This window comes from Perognathus longimembris, chromosome 1 (genome assembly GCF_023159225.1).
Source record: "Perognathus longimembris pacificus isolate PPM17 chromosome 1, ASM2315922v1, whole genome shotgun sequence".
Taxonomy (NCBI): Eukaryota; Metazoa; Chordata; class Mammalia; order Rodentia; family Heteromyidae; genus Perognathus; species Perognathus longimembris.
The window spans coordinates 5,313,967-5,331,621 of record NC_063161.1 but is presented as its reverse complement, the minus strand read 5'-3'; the positions used below and the strand labels follow the sequence as shown (position 1 = coordinate 5,331,621).

The 17,655-nt window shown below is 48.5% G+C and overlaps 1 protein-coding gene and 1 pseudogene across 2 annotated transcripts; one reads left to right on the top strand and one right to left on the bottom strand.

The window, feature by feature from the left end:
- The first annotated feature begins 1,534 nt into the window (after window positions 1-1,534).
- On the top strand, window positions 1,535-7,853 carry LOC125357713 (annotated as a pseudogene).
- Window positions 3,187-13,062, bottom strand: Snu13 (small nuclear ribonucleoprotein 13). 2 transcript variants are annotated; one of them, XM_048354689.1, is made up of 3 exons: window positions 12,905-13,062; window positions 5,148-5,268; window positions 3,187-4,319 (listed from the first exon to the last, which is right to left on the bottom strand). In XM_048354689.1, exons 1-3 carry the CDS (start codon window positions 12,905-12,907, stop codon window positions 4,057-4,059), a joined length of 387 nt encoding a protein of 128 aa, XP_048210646.1. In that variant the 5' UTR covers window positions 12,908-13,062; the 3' UTR covers window positions 3,187-4,056. The 2 variants fall into 2 exon arrangements, with proteins under 2 accessions (XP_048210646.1, XP_048210642.1); XM_048354685.1 differs by lacking the exon at window positions 12,905-13,062 and adding an exon at window positions 8,909-8,965.
- Window positions 13,063-17,655: the final 4,593 nt, after the last annotated feature.

The following is a 17,655-nucleotide window of genomic DNA, read 5'->3' as shown; positions in this document are numbered from 1 at the left end:
TTTTTTTTTTTTAAGTCGTTTATTGGAAATAAGCCTTGCATGGACTTTCCCGTCTAGGCTGACTCTGAACCACGATCCTTACATCTCAGCCTCCTGAGTAGCTAGGATTACGGGCGTGAGCCATTGGTACCTGGCTGTCAAGTTTTCTGTTTTCTTTTTTTCACCAAGTTAACAAGTGTTCCTCTTGAGCTGCAGAGAGCTGCCTGACAAGCCCAGGGGATTTACATTTCTGAGATCCGCTGGCGTAAAGGCAGTGCAGCCCTGCTTTGCTGTGCCTTACTGCGCCATGTGAATGAAGACATCTAACTTTGTACTGTATACTGTTTAGAATAAAAGGTGTGTCTGCCTCACATCCACACATCACGTAGTTCTCTCTCCCACTGGAAACTCATCATTACAATGGAAACACAACATTGTTCCAACTAGATCCTCCGCTCTAGGAGTGAGCCACCAGTGCCCAGCTTTTTTGTTTCTGAGACATTCTAGCTGCCCTTAAACTCACAGATCCTCCTGCCTTACCGGACAGACATGTACCTCTATGTGTTCTTTTCTGGGTCTTTCCTTGTCAGGACAAGAAGGAAGACAATCCACTGGACATTGCTGTGGCTCATGCCTGCAACCCTAACTACTTGGAGGCTGAAATCAGAAGTCTGAGGTTCAAGTTTCATCTCAATAAAAAAAGCTGGGTTGGGGCTGGGAATGTGGCTTAGTGATAGAGTGCTTGCCTTGCATGCACGAAGCCCTGGGTTCAATTCCTCAGCACCACATACACAGAAAAAGTGAAGTGGCCCTGTGGCTCAAGTGGTAGAGTGCTAGCCTGAAGCAAAAGGAAGCAAGGGACAGTGCTCAGGCCCTGAGTTGAAGCCCCAGGGCTGGAAAGAAAATAAAAAGCTGGGTGTGTTAGTATACCCCTGCCACACTGGTTGCTCATGGAAGTGTAAAATGAGTGGGTTCTAGAAAAAGTGAGGGGCTGGGAATATGGCCTAGCGGCAAGAGTGCTTGCCTGGTATACATGAAGCCTTGGCTTCAATTCCTCAGCACCATACAAACAGAAAAGGCTGGAAGTGGTGCTGTGGCTCAAGAGGTAGACTGCTAGCCTTGAGCAGAAAGAAGCCAGGGACAGTGCTCAGGCCAAGCTCCAGGACTGACCAAAAAAAAAAAGAGAAAAAGTGAGTCTTAAATAGTTAAGGTAACAAAGGGCTAGAGGCATGGCTCAGTGGTAGAGTGCCTGCCTGCTTCAAACTCAACCCTAGTATTGTAAAAATTATTCCAACTCATTCACCTTTTGGAAAAATTAGACCACCCACCATTCTTTTTTTTTTTTTTTTTTTTGGCCAGTCCTGGGCCTTGGACTCAGGTCCTGAGCACAGTCCCTGGCTTCTTTTTGCTCAAGGCTAGCACTCTGCCACTTGAGCCACAGCGCCACTTCTGGCCATTTTCTGTCTATGTGGTGTTGGGGAATCGAACCCAGGGCCTCATGTATATGAGGCAAGCACTCTTGCCACTAGGCCAAATCCCCAGCTCCATCACCCACCATTCTTAAATGAAGTGTGATTGGAACCTCTGGATTCTAGATCAATCCACAAAGAGATTAATGGTGGTAGTCACAGCCATTCATCTATATGTAGGAGAGCAAGAAAGTACCATCACTGAGTCCCTGGTAAAGCACCAGGGTGTTCTGTGGCGTGACAAGGGGCCCTTTTGTGCATTTGTCTGGCTGGCTTTTTTTTTTTTTTGTCAGTCTTGGAGCTTGAACTCAAAGAGCCTGGGTACTGTCGGCCTCTTTCTTGCTCAAAGCTAGCATTCTACTACTTGGAGCCACAGCTCCACTTGCAGTTTTCTGGTGGTTAGAGATCAGTCTCTCATGGACTTTTCTGCCTGGGCTGGTTTGAACCACAATTCTTCTATTTTAGCCTTCATGAGCCACCAGCGCCCTGCTCAGTCTGGCTTTTGTTTTGTGGCTCCTGAATGACTTCATCCAACTCTAGGTATCGTTTCTTTCTCCTGTTTTCAAAATTGGAAGAATTAAAGTTTCAAAGGGAAAACAATATGAGAGCCAAACAGGCATAGGAATGACATTAGAAAAGTAGCCACTGAGGTTTGTGGGAAATGCTTGATGTGTTTCTTTGTAAACTGCTTAACTGCTTGCTTAGCATAAATAAAAGCAGCGAACTACACACTACACACAACTCAGCGCTGCGATGATGCTCGGATCCGCCAGGTGGCGCTGTCACAAGACCTGGTTAGACTTGGGCCTGTGCATGAGCGCCATGGGCCTGGCAGCAGCTAATCTGCCAGGGGAGGGTGGCTCCAAGGTGTGCGGCAGGCCCAGGCTGCCATGACAGCAGCAGAACACTGCAGAAACCCTACTAAACTCAGGGGACATAGGGAAGAGCAGCCTCCTATCACTATGTGCCCTTCCATGATGTCGTCTGTACAAATACTAAGAAAAGCCAAGGCAGGAGCTCTGGGAGCAATGAATCATCCACCTTCTGCCTGTCACGGGGAGATTCTCTCCCCAGATCACACAAGCTCCCTGCAACGGGAGCTAGGGGGAGTATGGCTTTTCAAGTTTGAGTCCTTGAAACCTCGACTGCAGCTTATATAAAAACCAATTCTACAAGGCCTTTACTCTGGCCTGTGCTAGCCAGCTCATTCCAGCGTGGATCAGGTGGTGAGCAGGCTGCCTCAGGGTCTCATGGGTAATACTGATTCGTGACTTCACAATTATTTCCTTTCACAAGAGTAAGTGATTATCCAGTAGATAAATCTGCTAAAGCTATATAAGCACACACTTGGCTTTTCAAAGTGTAACCCAGACAACACTGAGGGAATACAAAGTCTCAAAACAGTTTTTCTCCTTGCCCATCCATGATGTATTCTTTGGTGGCGCTGGGAGTGGAACACAGGGCCCTCTACCACTTAAGCCTTGATCCCAGCCCTCCAATGTCTCTCAAACCAGGGATGCAAGCAAGCAATACACAGGGCAGCCCCTTCCACAAATTAACCAGTCCAAAATATGAGTAGGACTAGTAAGGAGTTCTAAGAATAACTGGGTAAGGAGAGGTATTTTTGAACTGCCAAAACCTGCTCAGTGGTAGCTTGCCACCTGCAGATGTGCAGGTCAAAAAATAGAAAAAAGTGTCTCTCAGATTATCAGTCTAAATCAGGCACTGCCACTCTTCATTTAAAATGGAATATGAATATACTTTTTATTAGGTGTCCAAGAATGAATGACACATCAGTTTTCATGTAATATAACTGAAGAAATCCCCATTGACCCCCACCCCCACAAGTTTTCTGACTCAACCATCTCTGTTGTATCTACCATGTAACTATGATTTTTCCCAGAATTCCCAGAATCCCCCATTCCAGCATCAATTGACCCTTCTGTCCTTGCTACTCCTCAGTCTTCAAAGCCCACGTTGACCCCCAAACACCATTCACCCAGCCTGCCTTCAAATCCGACAGGCTTCCCCTTTGGTATATTGCTGTTCTACCACCCTCAGAGGCACGCGTGAGGCGAGAATACAGCATCACATCCAAAGCTCCAGGAGTACACATTAGTAAATGGCTACAGACCCACCTCATGGAACATACATCTCCTCCTTAAACAATACATGATCATTTAGAAAGAGGGAAATAGAGAAGAGCCTCAACCACTGGACCATGTACAGAGATCCTGCATGGCAGGCACATAGAACCCTAAACTGGCTGGTATTTATTCCTGACCTGCATGCAGGAGGGAGTTGGTAGGTGAAAGCTGCACCAAAATCTCTCAGTGGGGTTTCCCCTCCTTCTTTCTGCCTTTGTTTTGGGCATTAGCTCAGTTTTCAAGATAGGGTAAAAGGATGGCAAAGAAGGTGAAGGGGAGATAAGGGAAAACAGTTCTGTAAAACAAACCAAAAACAATACAACAACCTAGAAACCAGATTTAGTACAATACTTTATAATAGAAAGGCATTGAAAATACTACATGCTAACACTGACAATATGATACATGATTTCAAGGGGGAAGGGAGCGGGGTGGGCGGGACCAGGGCAGAGGCCAAAGGCTTAGACTAAGAGCCTTTCGATGGACTGCTGAATGGACTGGATCTGCTGTTTCAGCTGAGAGCCTTCCTTGATGGTGACAGAACAGGCAATGACAGGCCTGGAAACCCCGCAGGCTCGCCCCAGGGCCTGCTTGGAGCGCACAAACACATAGGGCACATTCTTGTCTTCGCACAGCAGTGGTAGGTGCAGGATGATCTCCAGGGGCTCAGCGTCTGCTGCCATCACAATGAACTCAGAGATGCCTCTGTTGAGGGTTTTGGTGGCTGTGGAGACAAGGACGGGGGGGCATGGGTCGTGTGGAGCTTGGACAGCGTAGCCACAACAAAGTAATTTCCAAGGAAAGAAGAACAGACACAAGAAAATTGGGCAGAATGGCTAGGCATAGGTAATTATCTGTCCCAGGGCACCCTGAGACTTGAGACAGGCAAACCTACATCCTGAATCCCACCACTTGTTTGGCTGTTTTTGGCCTAGGACCAGGGCGTGAGCTGATGTCACCATCCATCATCACTGTCCTAGTCAAATACACCAGCTTCCTGCAGAGCTCTAGGCAGCAGCAAGAGTGCAGTGTAGCACTTCTCCAGTATCTGCCACTAATATTCAGTTCTATGCTCAAACTCTACTACCTCAGAAAGGCTGAGTGCTCTATTTAAGAAGATCCCACTTTTCATGAACCCTGAATCAGAGCAAAGATGGAGCATCTCTCACTCAAGGACCTATCATCTGTCCTGACACCACTGGGCCTAGCATAGCACGGAATCAAGTGTGCCAAAAGGAAACAAGATGCCCAGTCTGTGTTCTCATCTACCTGAGGGGCAAGAACAAGTTCCCGCCCAGTGCCCTCCTATCACTGGGCACTGCTACACCAGGCCCCAGAGCCTGAAGGGCAGGACAGAAGCCATGAAGACAGATACATGGGCTGCATGCTCTGTCTTCTTTCAGGAACACAGGCTGATGTGACTCTCATCGTTCCCTACAACCTCAAACAGAGCAAGTTTTCCCACAAATTCTAAGTCTAGATAGACCAGGGGCTTCAGATGGAGAACAGAGCCTTTACCATTCTCTCCAGCTGCAATGCATGGCTGACTTACCCTCATTGGCTCCTTTCCGAAGCTGCTTGTAGTTACATGACTGCTGAACAAGGTCCAATAGTTTCTTGGTGAGATGCGCATCTGCAAGGGGATAGGCCTTGGGATTTACATCAGCCTCAGTCTGTGGGGGAAATACAAGCATCAGTCAAACCTCACAAGACACCACTGCTGCAAATTACTAATCAAAGGGGGTAGAGTGCTTGCCCTGGGTTCAATTCTTCAGTATCACATATGTGCAAAAGGCCAGAGTGGCGCTGTGGCTCAAGTGGTGGAGTGCTAGCAGGGCCTTCTCCCCGGCGGTTAGCGCTCAGAGTGTGGAGTGTGTGCTCCCGGCTCGGAACACACATTTATTATTAAAAAGTCAAAAAAAAAATTAACAAAAAGTTCCGTGTCTCCCCCGCCAGAGACTTTAATTTTTTTTCCTTCCTCCTCTTTTATAAAATAACCCGGTGAAGCAGCCCACGGCCCTGCAGGAGCTCCAAGAAGAAACCCAGAGACCAAGGTCTGCCGGCCCGCCCACCACCCGGCACCGCCAGCCTCCTTCCCAGCCAGCAGCCGGCCACCCGGTGGCAGCGGCGAAAGCAACCCCGCTCTGCGGCCGTTGAGTAGTTGCCGGTTTCGGTTGATTTTTGTCCCTCTGCGCTCGCCCCTCCCTCCACACCCCCCCCCCCCCGCTCCGTCCCGGGCCCCAGCACTGGCTCTCCTCTCACAGAAAGGTCACGGCCTGTGGGCAGCCGTGCGGAGATGAACCCCAGCGCCCCCAGCACCCCGACGTGACCGAGGCGATGCTCTAGGAGAAGTCAGCCGGGCCAGGCCCATCCTCTCCATCCAGGTCTGCAGGGACATGATCACCTGTTGCACGTGGAGCATGCTTTGGACACCATGAATTTTGATGTTATAAAGGGCAAGCCAGTACGCATCACGTGGTCTCAGCGTGATCCATCACTTTGCAAAAGTGGAGTGGGTAACATATTCATTAGAAATTTGGACAAATCCATTGATAATAAAGCACGGTGTGATACATTTTCTGCTTTTGGTAACATCCTTTCATGTAAGGTGGTTTGTGATGAAAATGGCTCCAAGGGCTATGGATTTATATACATTTTGAGACACAAGAAGCAGATAAAAGAACTATTGGCCAAAAATGAATGGGATACTTCTAAATGATCGCAAAGCATTTGTTGGACAATTGAAGTCTCGTAAAGAACAAGAAGCAGAACTTGGAGCTAAGGCGAAAGAATTCACCAATGTTTACATCAAGAATTTTGGAGAAGACATGGATGATGAGCGCCTTAAGGAACTCTTTGGCAAGTTTGGACCTGCCTTAAGTGTGAAAGTAATGACTGATGAAAGTAAGAAATCCAAAGGCTTTGGATTTGTAAGCTTTGAAAGGCATGAAGATGCACAGAAAGCTGTGGATGAGATGAATGGAAAGGAGCTCAATAGAAAACAAATTTACACTGGTCGCGCTCAGAAAAAAGTGGAATGACAGGTGGAACTGAAGTGCAAATTTGAGCAGATGAAGCAAGATAGGATCACCAGATACCAGGGTGTTAACCTTTATGTGAAAAATCCTGATGATGGAATTGATGAACATCTCCGGAAAGAGTTTTCTCCATTTGGTACAATCACTAGTGCAAAGGCCATGATGGAAGGTGGTCGAAGTGAAGGGTTTGGACGTTTCTCCTCCCCAGAAGAAGCCACTAAAGCAGTTACAGAAATGAACGGTAGAATTGTGGCCACAAAGCCACTCTATGTAGCTTTAGCTCTGTGCCAAGAAGAATGCCAAGCTCACCTCACTAGGCAGTACATGCAGAGAATGGCAACCCTGTAATCAACCCCTACCAGCCAGCACCTCCTTCAGGTTACTTCAAGGCAGCTGTCCCACAGACCCAGACCATGCTGCGTACTATCCTCCTAGCCAAACTGCTCAACCAAGACCAAGTCCTCGCTGGACTGCTCAGGGCCCCTGACCTCATCCATTCCAAAATACGCCCGGTGCTATCCGCCCAGCCGCTCCTAGACCACCATTTAGTACTATGAGACCAGCTTCTTCACAGGTTCCACAAGTCATGTCCACACACCGTGTTGCTAACACATCAACACAAACAACGGGGCCACGTCCTGCAGCTGCTGCTGCAGCAGCCACTCCTGCTGTCCACACCGTTCCCCAGTATAGATATGCTGCATGAGTCCGCAATCCTCAGCAGCATCTTAACGCACAGCCCCTAGTTACCATGCAACAGCCTGCTGGTCAGGTACAAGGTCAGGAACCTTTGACTGCTTCCATGTTGGCATCTGCGCCCCTCCCCCCAAGAGCAAAAGCAAATGTCGGGTGAAAGGTGCTTTCCTCTTATCCAAGCCATGTACCCTACTCTTGCTGGTAAAATCACTGGTATGTTGTTGGAGATAGATAATTCAGAATCACTTCATGTACTTGAGTCTCCAGAGTCGCTGCGTCCTAAGGCTGATGGAGCTGGAGCTGTACTACAAGCCCACCAAGTTAAAAAGGCTGCCCAGAAAGCAGTCAACAGTGCCACTGGTGTTCCAACTGCTTAAAAATTGATCCGGGACCATGAAGAAACTCGTGCTTCACCGAAGAAAAAGATCTAAACATCGGGAAACTTAAATATTATGAAAAAAACATTGCAAAATATAAAATAAATAAAAAAGTAAAGGAAACTTTGAACCTTATGTACTGAGTAAATGCCAGGTCTAGCAAACAATGCTAGTCCTAGATTACCTGATTTAAAAAAAAAAAACAAACCATCAACCCCACAAAAAATAGTAAAATATAAAAACAAATTAATGTTTTATAGACCCTGGGAAAAAGAATTTTCAGCAAAGTACAAAAATTTAAAGCAGGGGCTGGGAATATGGCCTATTGACAAGAGTGCTTGCCTCTTATACATGAAGCCCTGGGTTCGATTCCTCAGCACCACATATATAGAAAATGACCAGAAGTGGCGCTGTGGCTCAAATGGTAGAGTGCTAGCCTTGAGCAAAAAGAAGCCAGGGACAGTGCTCAGGCCCTGAGTCCAAGGCCCAGGACTGGCCAAAAAATTTAAAGCATTCCTTTCTTTTGTAATTTACTGTGGAATAGCTCAGGATGTCAGTTCTAAGTAACAGAATTGATAACTGTGTGAGGAAACGTAATTTGGATTATAAAATTCTTGCTTTAATAAAATTCCTTAAACAGTGAAAAAAAAAAAAAAAAAAGAAGCCAGGGACAAGGCTCAGGCCCGGAGTTCAAGCCCCAGGATTGGCAAAAAAAAAAAAAAGGGGGGGGGAGACGAGGGAGAGTGACCGAGGGGATAATTCTGATGATTAAGGCATGTCTAGAAGGATGTGCCAAAATGAAACCACCAGAAGCTGGTGGCTCAAACCTGTTAAGCCTAGCTGTGTGTGTGTGTGGGGGGGGGGTGAGATCTGAGGATCCCTCTCAGAGCCAGCTCTCCATTCAAAGCCATTCAAAGCCATCCTGGCAGCAAAGCCCTGAGACTCCGACCCCCCATTAACTACCAAGACGAGAGGGACTGGGGCTCAAGTGGCAGCGCGCCGGCCTCGAGCGGAAGCAGCTCAGGGACGGCGCCCAGGCCCTGAGTTCAAGCCCCAGGGATGGCCAAAAAAAAAAAAAAAAAAAAAAATTCCCGCGCGGGAGGCATTTATTGCCCGGGCAGGCCGGGGGCAGCCGCGCCAGCGTCCCCCCTGCGGCCCGCGTCCTCGTGGCGAGGACCGCGGCACGGGCCGGGCACACTCACCCTCGCGCCGGCCATCGCACCTGCCATCGCGCCCGCTGGCCTGGGCCCAAATAAAATGCCCACGGGGGGGGGGGGGGCAGGAAGTGGCGCAGCGATGATGCCGGCGGAAGTGACCGCCCCGGCCTACAAGATCCCGGATGTGACAGGTAAACCCGGCTTCCGGCCAGGTAAGGGGGAGGGGGGAGGAACCGGCTAGGGCCAGCGCTCCGGGCTGGAGGAGAAAGGTCTCCACACCCCGGGTTGCTTGCTTTTTTTCAATATTCTTATCCGATCTCCAAGGCGCACGCATGCACACACACACACACACACACACACACGCGCGCGCGCGCGCGCACACACGCATGCGCACACAACGCCACAGAGACCCATAGATTCCAATGGGGGGGCAGGGGAGAAACTCATCTCTGTACATTCTACAAATTTTCTCCATAGACGTTTAACACATTTTACGGGGCTGTGTGTGTGCGTGTGCGCGTGCGCACACGCACACTGGTATGGGGGCGTGGACCTAGGGCCTTCGCCGTGCCCCCTGAAGATTTTCTGCTCAAGGCCGGTGCGCTACTTCTGGCTTTGGTGGTTAACTGGAGACAAGTCTCACAGACTTTCCCGCCTGGGCTGCCTTCACTTCCAACACTGATCCTGAGATTTCAGCCTCCTGAGTCCTGAGCAGCTAGGATTACAAGCTCCAGCCACTGGTGCCCAGCTTTGTATCTTAGGTTTATTCCTAGATACTTTAGGTTAAGAAAAATTACTTAAGGACTTGGGGTGCTGTCCCTGGGTTAGTGCTGCACCACCAGCTCCACTTTCAGTGTTTAGGTGGTTAACTGGAGAACGTTCCTGCCTGGGCTGGCTTCAAACTGCAATCCTCAGTTCTCAGTCTCCTTCGTAGCTAGGATTACAGGTATGAGCCACACAGCCTGGCTAAAACCTTATCTTTTCAAGTATTGCTATATTTGGTTCTTTTTGTTGTTGTTGTTGTTTTTTGGCCAGTGCAGGGACTTGGATTCAGAGCCTGAGCACTGTCCCTGGCTTCTTTTTGCTCAAGGCTTGCACTCTTACTAGTTGAGCCACAGCGCCACTTCTGGCCTTTTCTGTTTATGTTGTGCTGAGGAATCCTGCAGGACTTCATGCATGCAAGGCAAGCACTCCACCGCTAAGCCATATTCCTAGCCCAGGGTCAAATCTTTTGTGCCTTCTACTTTTCCTTATCGCTTTCTTCTTTGAATGTATTACTATTTCATTACTTTTCCTTCCACTATTTAAGTTTATTCTCTTATATTCTTCCCTTGTCTTTTCTTTAAAAAGACTTGCTAGGTTGTCTTGAACCCTGAGTTCAAGAGACCCTTCTACCTTCGCCTCCCAAGTAGCTAAGACCAAAGATACATACTCAGCTTTATATACGCAAACGCTAGTCAGAAAAAAAAAGGCTTTTATTATTTTGTCAATTTATTTACATGTATTTTTTTTTTGGTAGCGCTGAGGACCAACACTTGCTAGGATTCTGCACCTGCTAGGCAAGTGCTCTATCACTGAACTACATCCCCGGCCTATTTTTTCTCTTCCCTCCCTCATCTGGTGGCAGGCCTTGAACTTATGGTTCTCCTGCCTCAGCTTCTCAAGTACTGAAATAAGACCTGCACCACCACCATGTGTGGCTCTAGACTCAGTTTTAAAATTACCAAAGTACTATCTTATAAACACAATCATAATGCATATGAGTGTATGTGCACACACATTTCAATCTCCAGTTTAAGTCTCCAGCTTATCAGTTTTGTCTTCCTCTATGAGACAGTCCAAAACATGCAAGACTTTACTCCAGTGCCAGTGTCTTACATCTGTAATCCCAGCTACTCAGGATGCTGAGATCTGAGGATCACAGTTCAAAGCCAGCCTAGGCAGAGCAACTCAAGAGACTAATAATTAACCATCAAAAAGCTGAAAGTGGAGTTATAGCTCATGTGGCAGAGTGACATCCTTGAGCAGAAAAAAACTCCTCAGTTGGTCCTGAGTTTAAGCCCAAGAAAACAAACAAACAAAAATCACAAAGATTTTGACTTAACAAATACAGCCTAATGCTACATTAATGGCATATAGAAAGGTAGTTTCATAGTTATGACAGAGCTGAAAAACACTCATAGTACAGTGACCTGGTAGCCATTTAAAAATTACTAGCACAAGGCATTTCTCTTGTTTGTGGTAATCTTAAGTGTAAACTCATCTACTATGTTGCCAGCTGTGCGACAGTATAGTGCATATAATAAATACTTTATAAGTGACTATGTTAGGTTTATGTATTTATCATAGTGTATCGTGGGGTCAAACCTATGGACTTGTGTGCATGCTAGGAAAGCATTCTACCACTGAGTTATACCCCACAGTCTTTATGGTAAAGACTCCTCTTTATACAAAGAATGTTTACTGGGCTGGGGATATAGCCTAGTGGCAAGAGTGCCTGCCTCGGATACACGAGGCCCTAGGTTCGATTCCCCAGCACCACATATACAGAAAACGGCCAGAAGCGGCGCTGTGGCTCAAGTGGCAGAGTGCTAGCCTTGAGCGGGAAGAAGCCAGGGACAGTGCTCAGGCCCTGAGTCCAAGGCCCAGGACTGGCAAAAAAAAAGAAAAAAAAAAGAAAAAGAATGTTTACTGTAAAATAACAATGTTAGGCCAGCAGTATGCTCTTTCCATGTCTTGTTTACCTCATCTCGATTGCATCAAGAGGCCACGAGACTGACTTATTAACATGTACATTTGTGTTGTTCACACATCCACAAAATCACCTACAAACAACTGAAGTCCCAGAACGCGTCCGTATCCAACAACGACTGACAGCAACTGCGTACATGCTTCCATACCAAGTTTAGGGCGAGGTGTTTAACCCATTGCTTCATTTGATCTCGCGATATGCTCACGGAAGGAAAACAGAGTTCAACCTGAGCCACCTGATTCCAAAACTCTTCAAACTATGTTAGGACAATCTGTGGCTGTAGGATCTTCTCAAGCTTTGGACCCTGGCCACATACTAGCTTTGAAAAGGCACAGAGGTGCGAGGGCGGGAAGGTAATCCCACCACCAAATTAAACTGGATTAAACTTCACCATGGAGATGAAAGAGTTCAATAAAACCCTCCCTCCTCACCAAGTGCCAACCCAAACCTGCCACGGGACACATGAATTAGAACTTTCTACTAACTGGAGACCAACAAACGACACAGGCTGTGTGCTACCAGGACCTCTGGTTCGAACCCAGTGTTTAGAAGCTGGGGCCTTCCTGAGCTCCAGGCCATTTCCACCATTCCTCACGGCGCTCAAATTTAAATACTCGTCCTAATGTCCCCCGCCTCGCACGTGTTACTCGCGCGGGGCTCTGGGGGCAGGCCGGTAGAAACCAACCACTTCTAACCCCAACGACGGGAATGGGGTGGGTCGAGGTTTATCAGTCTCACGGTTCCAAACCATCCCCTAAAGACTGGGGGGGAGGGGAGGTAAGAAACGGTGCCAGGCGCTGGTGCACGTTCTTCTTATCGCCAACTAAGTACTAAATAAGCCAGAACTGGAGCTGAGGCTCGAGTGGTACCGCACAAGCCTAGAGAGAAAACGCAACGCAACGCAACAAAACTCGGGCCGGCCCCAGGCCCTGAGTTCAAGTCCCAAGACCCGCACCAAGAGGAGAGGGCGAGCCGGGCTTTCCGGCGCCCACGTGGGCTGCTCTTTCCCCAGGCCCGGCCGGGCCGTCGCCTCCGCTCGCCGGGGGACTCCGGTCGCGCAGACCCGCCACGGACTGCGGTACCGCCGCCCGGACCACCCTCCTCCCCCCCCCCCCCGTTCCCAGAGCGCCCCCCCGCGGCCCGAGCGGCGAAACCCCGCGGCCGCCCGGCCTCGAACTCAGGGCCCGGCGGACCGAGCGGCGCACACGCGGAGCCCCCCGCGGGGGAGCGAGGGGACGGAGCCGGGGGCTCCCGCTTCCCGGTCCCCCGGCCCCCGCGCCAAAACTCACCATGGCTGCGATCCGGCGGGCACGCCGCGCTCTCTCTCCGCTCACGAGCAGCCGACGTCAGGGAAGCCGGAAGGCCGCCGTGTGGGGCCGGAAGCGGAAGTGGCGTCACGCGGGGCGGGGCGGGCTCTGCTTGGAGGGCTACGGCGGAAGTGGCCTCCGGCTTCGCTGATTGGATCTACTTGGCTGTGTCTATGCGCATCCTATAACTTATTAAACAGTCTCTCTCCCTCTTCCTCTCCCTCTCCCCCTCCCCCTCCCTCTCCCTCTCCCTCTCTCTCTTCCTCCTCTTCCCCCTCTCTCGCCCCTTCTCACTCTCTCTCCCCTCCCTCTCTCTCCTCTCCTCTCCTCTCTTCCCCCCTCCCCTTTCTCCCCTCCCTCTTCCTTCTCCCCCTCCCTCTTCCCTCTCTCCCCACTCCCTCTCTCTTTCCCCCTCCCCTCTCTCCCCTCCCTCTCTTCCCCCCTCCCCCTCTCTTCTTCTCTCCTCTCTCTCCCCCATCTCTTTTTTTTGCCAGAGGGTAAAGGAGTTTATTGTGGGCCACCCAAACCAGGCCAGTTCCATAAAGAAGTCTGGATCCCCAGGGAGGGGAAATCTTGGGTTTTCTACAAGTAGGATTCTAGGTCTCTCTCTCTCTTTTGTATTCCAATCCTGGGGCCTGAACTCAGAGCCTGGGGTGCTGTTCCTGAGCTATTTTGATCAAGGCATTGGTGCTGTACCACTTGAGCCATGGCTCCACTTGTCTTTTTGCTGGTTGGTTGGAAAGTCTCACAGACTTTTCCTGCCCAGGCTGGCTTTGAACTGCAATCCTCAGATCTCTATGCCTCCTGGGTAGCTAGGATTACAGGCATGAGCTACTGGCACATGACTCTAGTTCGTATTTGAGGACAATCTTGGGCTTTTTCATAATCATTTTTCTGATTTCACACTGCTAAGAAAAGATAATAGATACTCCTGACAGTTCTCCTCATTTTCAGGTATCTTTTCTCAACTTTTCCCTTGTAAGGAGTGAAGTTAGAATCTACTGCATGGGGAATTATAAAAGAAGAGTTGAATTGTGGGGAAAGAATAGAGTTTGAACTACTGTTGGTTGTATTGCTGGATGTCTTAAGACACTGGCTTCTGGTCAGCATCTTGTTCTTTTTCCAGTGCTGCTAAATTTAGCTTTAAGGCTAAACTCTACCTCACAACTCCCTAGAGGGCCTCCTTGAACTTACTCCCCCCTTCATTTTTTAATCTCTTTCCAACATCCTGCCACACACAACTTGGGATGGACCCATGGTGAGACAGTGTCAAAGCCATAACTGGATCCTGGGATTTTTGGCTACCGATATGGGTTGTTTATATCACATCTGGTTGCTGTGCCTGAGATGTTTTGGGACATCAGACAATAGGAAGACTTTGAAATGGCTCTAAGAATAAACGTTAATTACATAAAAAAAGTCTACCTTCAAGTTTCACCTCATGCAAATCTCATATGACTTGTCAAAAAAGAAAATCCTGAAAGAATATCCATGGATGGCTTCTGTTTAAGAGTAGAACTTGTGACATGAACGCGGTAGGATCTATTTCATATCTCCGTATTGTTTAGACAGCCACCACTGTTTGGGGAGCCAAACCTATTTGTTCCAATTTACAGTAATAAATGCATCATTAGTTACTTCTAAACTGTCTTTTATATCAAGTTATGATGGTCATTTGACTTACCTGGAATCTTGGACCATCACAACCAGGTCTCGTTTGTAAGACTGATAAAGACAATGTTTTTTTTTTTTTTTTTTTTGGCCAGTCCTGGGCCTTGGACTCAGGGCCTGAGCACTGTCCCTGGCTTCTTCCCGCTCAAGGCTAGCACTCCGCCACTTGAGCCACAGCGCCGCTTCTGGCCGTTTTCTGTATATGTGGTGCTGGGGAATCGAACCTAGGGCCTCGTGTATCCGAGGCAGGCACTCTTGCCACTAGGCTATATCCCCAGCCCAAAGACAATGTTTTTATGACCATGAGTAACAAATGACATGGTATATCTTACATGACTACCTAATTCTTGAGCTATGTGATCCTAGCTACTTGGGTGGCTGAGATCCAAAGATCACAGTTCTAAGTTGGCAGGAAATTTCGTGAAGCTCTTTTTCTTGGGGGGGGGGGTGGTAGGGTAGGTCATGGGGCTTGAACTTAGGGCCTGGGGACTGTTCAAGCTTTTGCTCAAGGCTAGAGGTCTACCACTTTGAGCCACAGCACCACTTCTGGTTTTCTGGTGGTTACTTGGAGAGAAGAGTCTCATCCTCAGATCTCAGCCTCCTGAACAGCTAGGGTTACAGCATGAGTCACCAGCACCCAGCTCTCTGAGGCTCTTATCTTCAATTAACCACTAAAAAGCTGGAAGGGGCGCTATGGCTCAAGTAGTAGAGTACCGTCCTTGAGCAAAAAAGCTAAGAAACAGTGCCCAGCCTTAGTGTCAGGTGAAAAAAAGACAAGGCGGCAATAGAGAAAAAGCAATCAGGCTGGATGCTGGTGGCTCAGGCTTAGTATGATCCTAGCTACCCAGGAGGCTGAGATCTCAGGATTACAGTTTGAGGCCAGCCCCGATGGGAAAGTGCATGGGACTCGTGTTAAATTAACTATCAAAAAACGGGAAGTAGAGCTGTGACTCAAAGTGATAGAACACTAGTCTTGAGCAAATGCTCAAGTATAGCACCCAAGCCCTGAGTTCAAACCCCACTTGACAAAATTTTTTTAAAAAGGACATCTTGCGTACATCTAATTCTCATACGTGGAGGTTTAAGTTTAATCTCGTTACTCCAGAGAAGAGAGATATTTAAAGCAAGTCTTAACTTCTCCCAATTCCGTCTCAGCACATCTCCTACCACCATGCTTCCCCGCAGGATCCGTAGCAGCTAGAGCTGAAGCTCCTTTGTGACATGGCCTTAGTGACAGAGGTGCTATGAAACAAGGGTTGCCCCGCCCCAAACTGGCTGAGTCACCCACTCCAGTGCTGCCCCTGTGTACTCTTAACATCATCTGCCATGTTGCTGCCACTGCTGGGTGCCTGTGCCGTGGTGGGGCCATTCCAGGGTCCTGAATGGGAGCCGGTGAGGGGTCTACTCTCCCGAGATTGCAGCTGCAAGGACCCCCGGTGTTGTGGCAACCTGCTGGTCCTGTGTCTCTTTCTGATCTGGCAGGTCCGGCACTTTTGGTACTGTGTCATCAGGACTCGTCTCTGCAAAAGCAATGTCATCAAGGTAAGGGGAATTCCTTTACCTCCGTTCTCCTCTCCATGTCATCCTTGTTACAGTCACTTGCTACCCTGCTCCTTTTCTATCCCCTATGTACTAGAGATGCATGGCAGAGTGGCTCCGACTGGTCAGGATGCTCACCATCCAACACTCCAAACCCAGGAATCCTCCTAGGTTCCTTTCCTTCCCTCATTCCACACATTCTACCCATCTGCAAGTCACAGGAGCTCTATGTGCAAACTTTGTCTCCAATCTGATCAGTGACTTTTAGAGATTTCATCATACTACCCTGGCCAGAGCTACCAGCACGTCTCAGCTGGACCTTGGTAATAGCCTTCTGCTTAGTTCTTGTTGTCTCTCTGACCAAGCCATCACAATGAGAGAGGGAGGGAGAGATGGAGATGGAGAGGGAGTATTGGCTTGAACGTGAGGCCTAAGAACTCACGGTTAGCCTTTTCCGCTTCAGGCTTGCACTCTACCACTTGAGCCATACCTCCACTTCTGGCTTTTGGCTGGTTAGTTGGAGGTGAGTCTCACACACTTTTTCTTCCTGGGCTGGCCTCAAACTGTAATTGTTAAACCTCAGCCTTTTGAGTAGGTGGGATTCCAGGCCCGAGCCATGGAATGACAAGCTTCACAATGTTTTTTCTCTCTTTCGCTGGCAATATTGGAGATGAACTCAAGGCCTGGTACTTGCAAGGCAGATACTCTACTGTTTGAGCCACTCCACCAACCACATCTCTTTAAGAGAAAGTTGATTAGGATTGGAGGCATGGCTCAGGTGGTAGAGCACCAGCCAATAAGGGAAAGTATCAGATACCAAGTTTAAGTCCTGGTCTCGGACAAAAATGTTGAATCTAGGGATCATATACGTACACATATTACAAGTGTACATGCCAGTGACTTTTCACAAACTGAACATACTCAAGTGCAGCACCCACATTAAGAAACAGACCACAAGCCAGGAACCAGTGGCTCATTCCCACAATCCAAAGCTAGCCTCTGCAAAAAAAAAAAAAGCCCACATGTGACTCTTAGCTCTTAAGCAGCAAAAATACTGGAATAGCTGAAATGGAAGCGTACCTGTCATGAGTGAAAAAAAACCAAGAGTTTGAAAACCCCTAGTTCAAGCTCTGGTAATGGCACAAACCCCAAACCACAAAAGCTAGGCATAGTGATGCATACCTGAAATCCTAGCTAACTGAGAGGTTGAGGTCAGCTTGGCAAAGTTATCAAAACCCTATCTCAAAAACAGGAGGACTAGGAGTGGTAGAACACTTGTCTGGCAATATAAGGCCTTGAGGAAAGAAGGAAGGAAAGAAAAAGAAAGAAACATAGAAAGGAAGGAAGGAATGAAGGGAGGGAAGGAGAGAGAGAAAGAAAGAAAGAAAAGTGGGGGAAGAAGGGAGAGAGAAAGGAAGGGAGGGAGGGAGAGAGGAAGGGAAGAGAGATGTGGAGGGAGGGTAGACTAGTCTGTCAGTCTTGGGGCTTGAACTTAGGGCCTAGGCGTTGTCCCTGAGCTTTTG

Excerpts from the sequence above, each read along its gene's own strand:
- Snu13 (XM_048354685.1), bottom strand. The coding sequence starts at position 8,935 with ATGGCAGGTGCGATGGCCGGCGCGAGG. Across the intron at positions 5,269-8,908 it reads GTGCGATGGCCGGCGCGAGG|ACTGAGGCTGATGTAAATCC; the intron begins GTGAGTGTGCCC and ends TTTCCCCCACAG. Across the intron at positions 4,320-5,147 it reads TCGGAAAGGAGCCAATGAGG|CCACCAAAACCCTCAACAGA; the intron begins GTAAGTCAGCCA and ends TTGTCTCCACAG.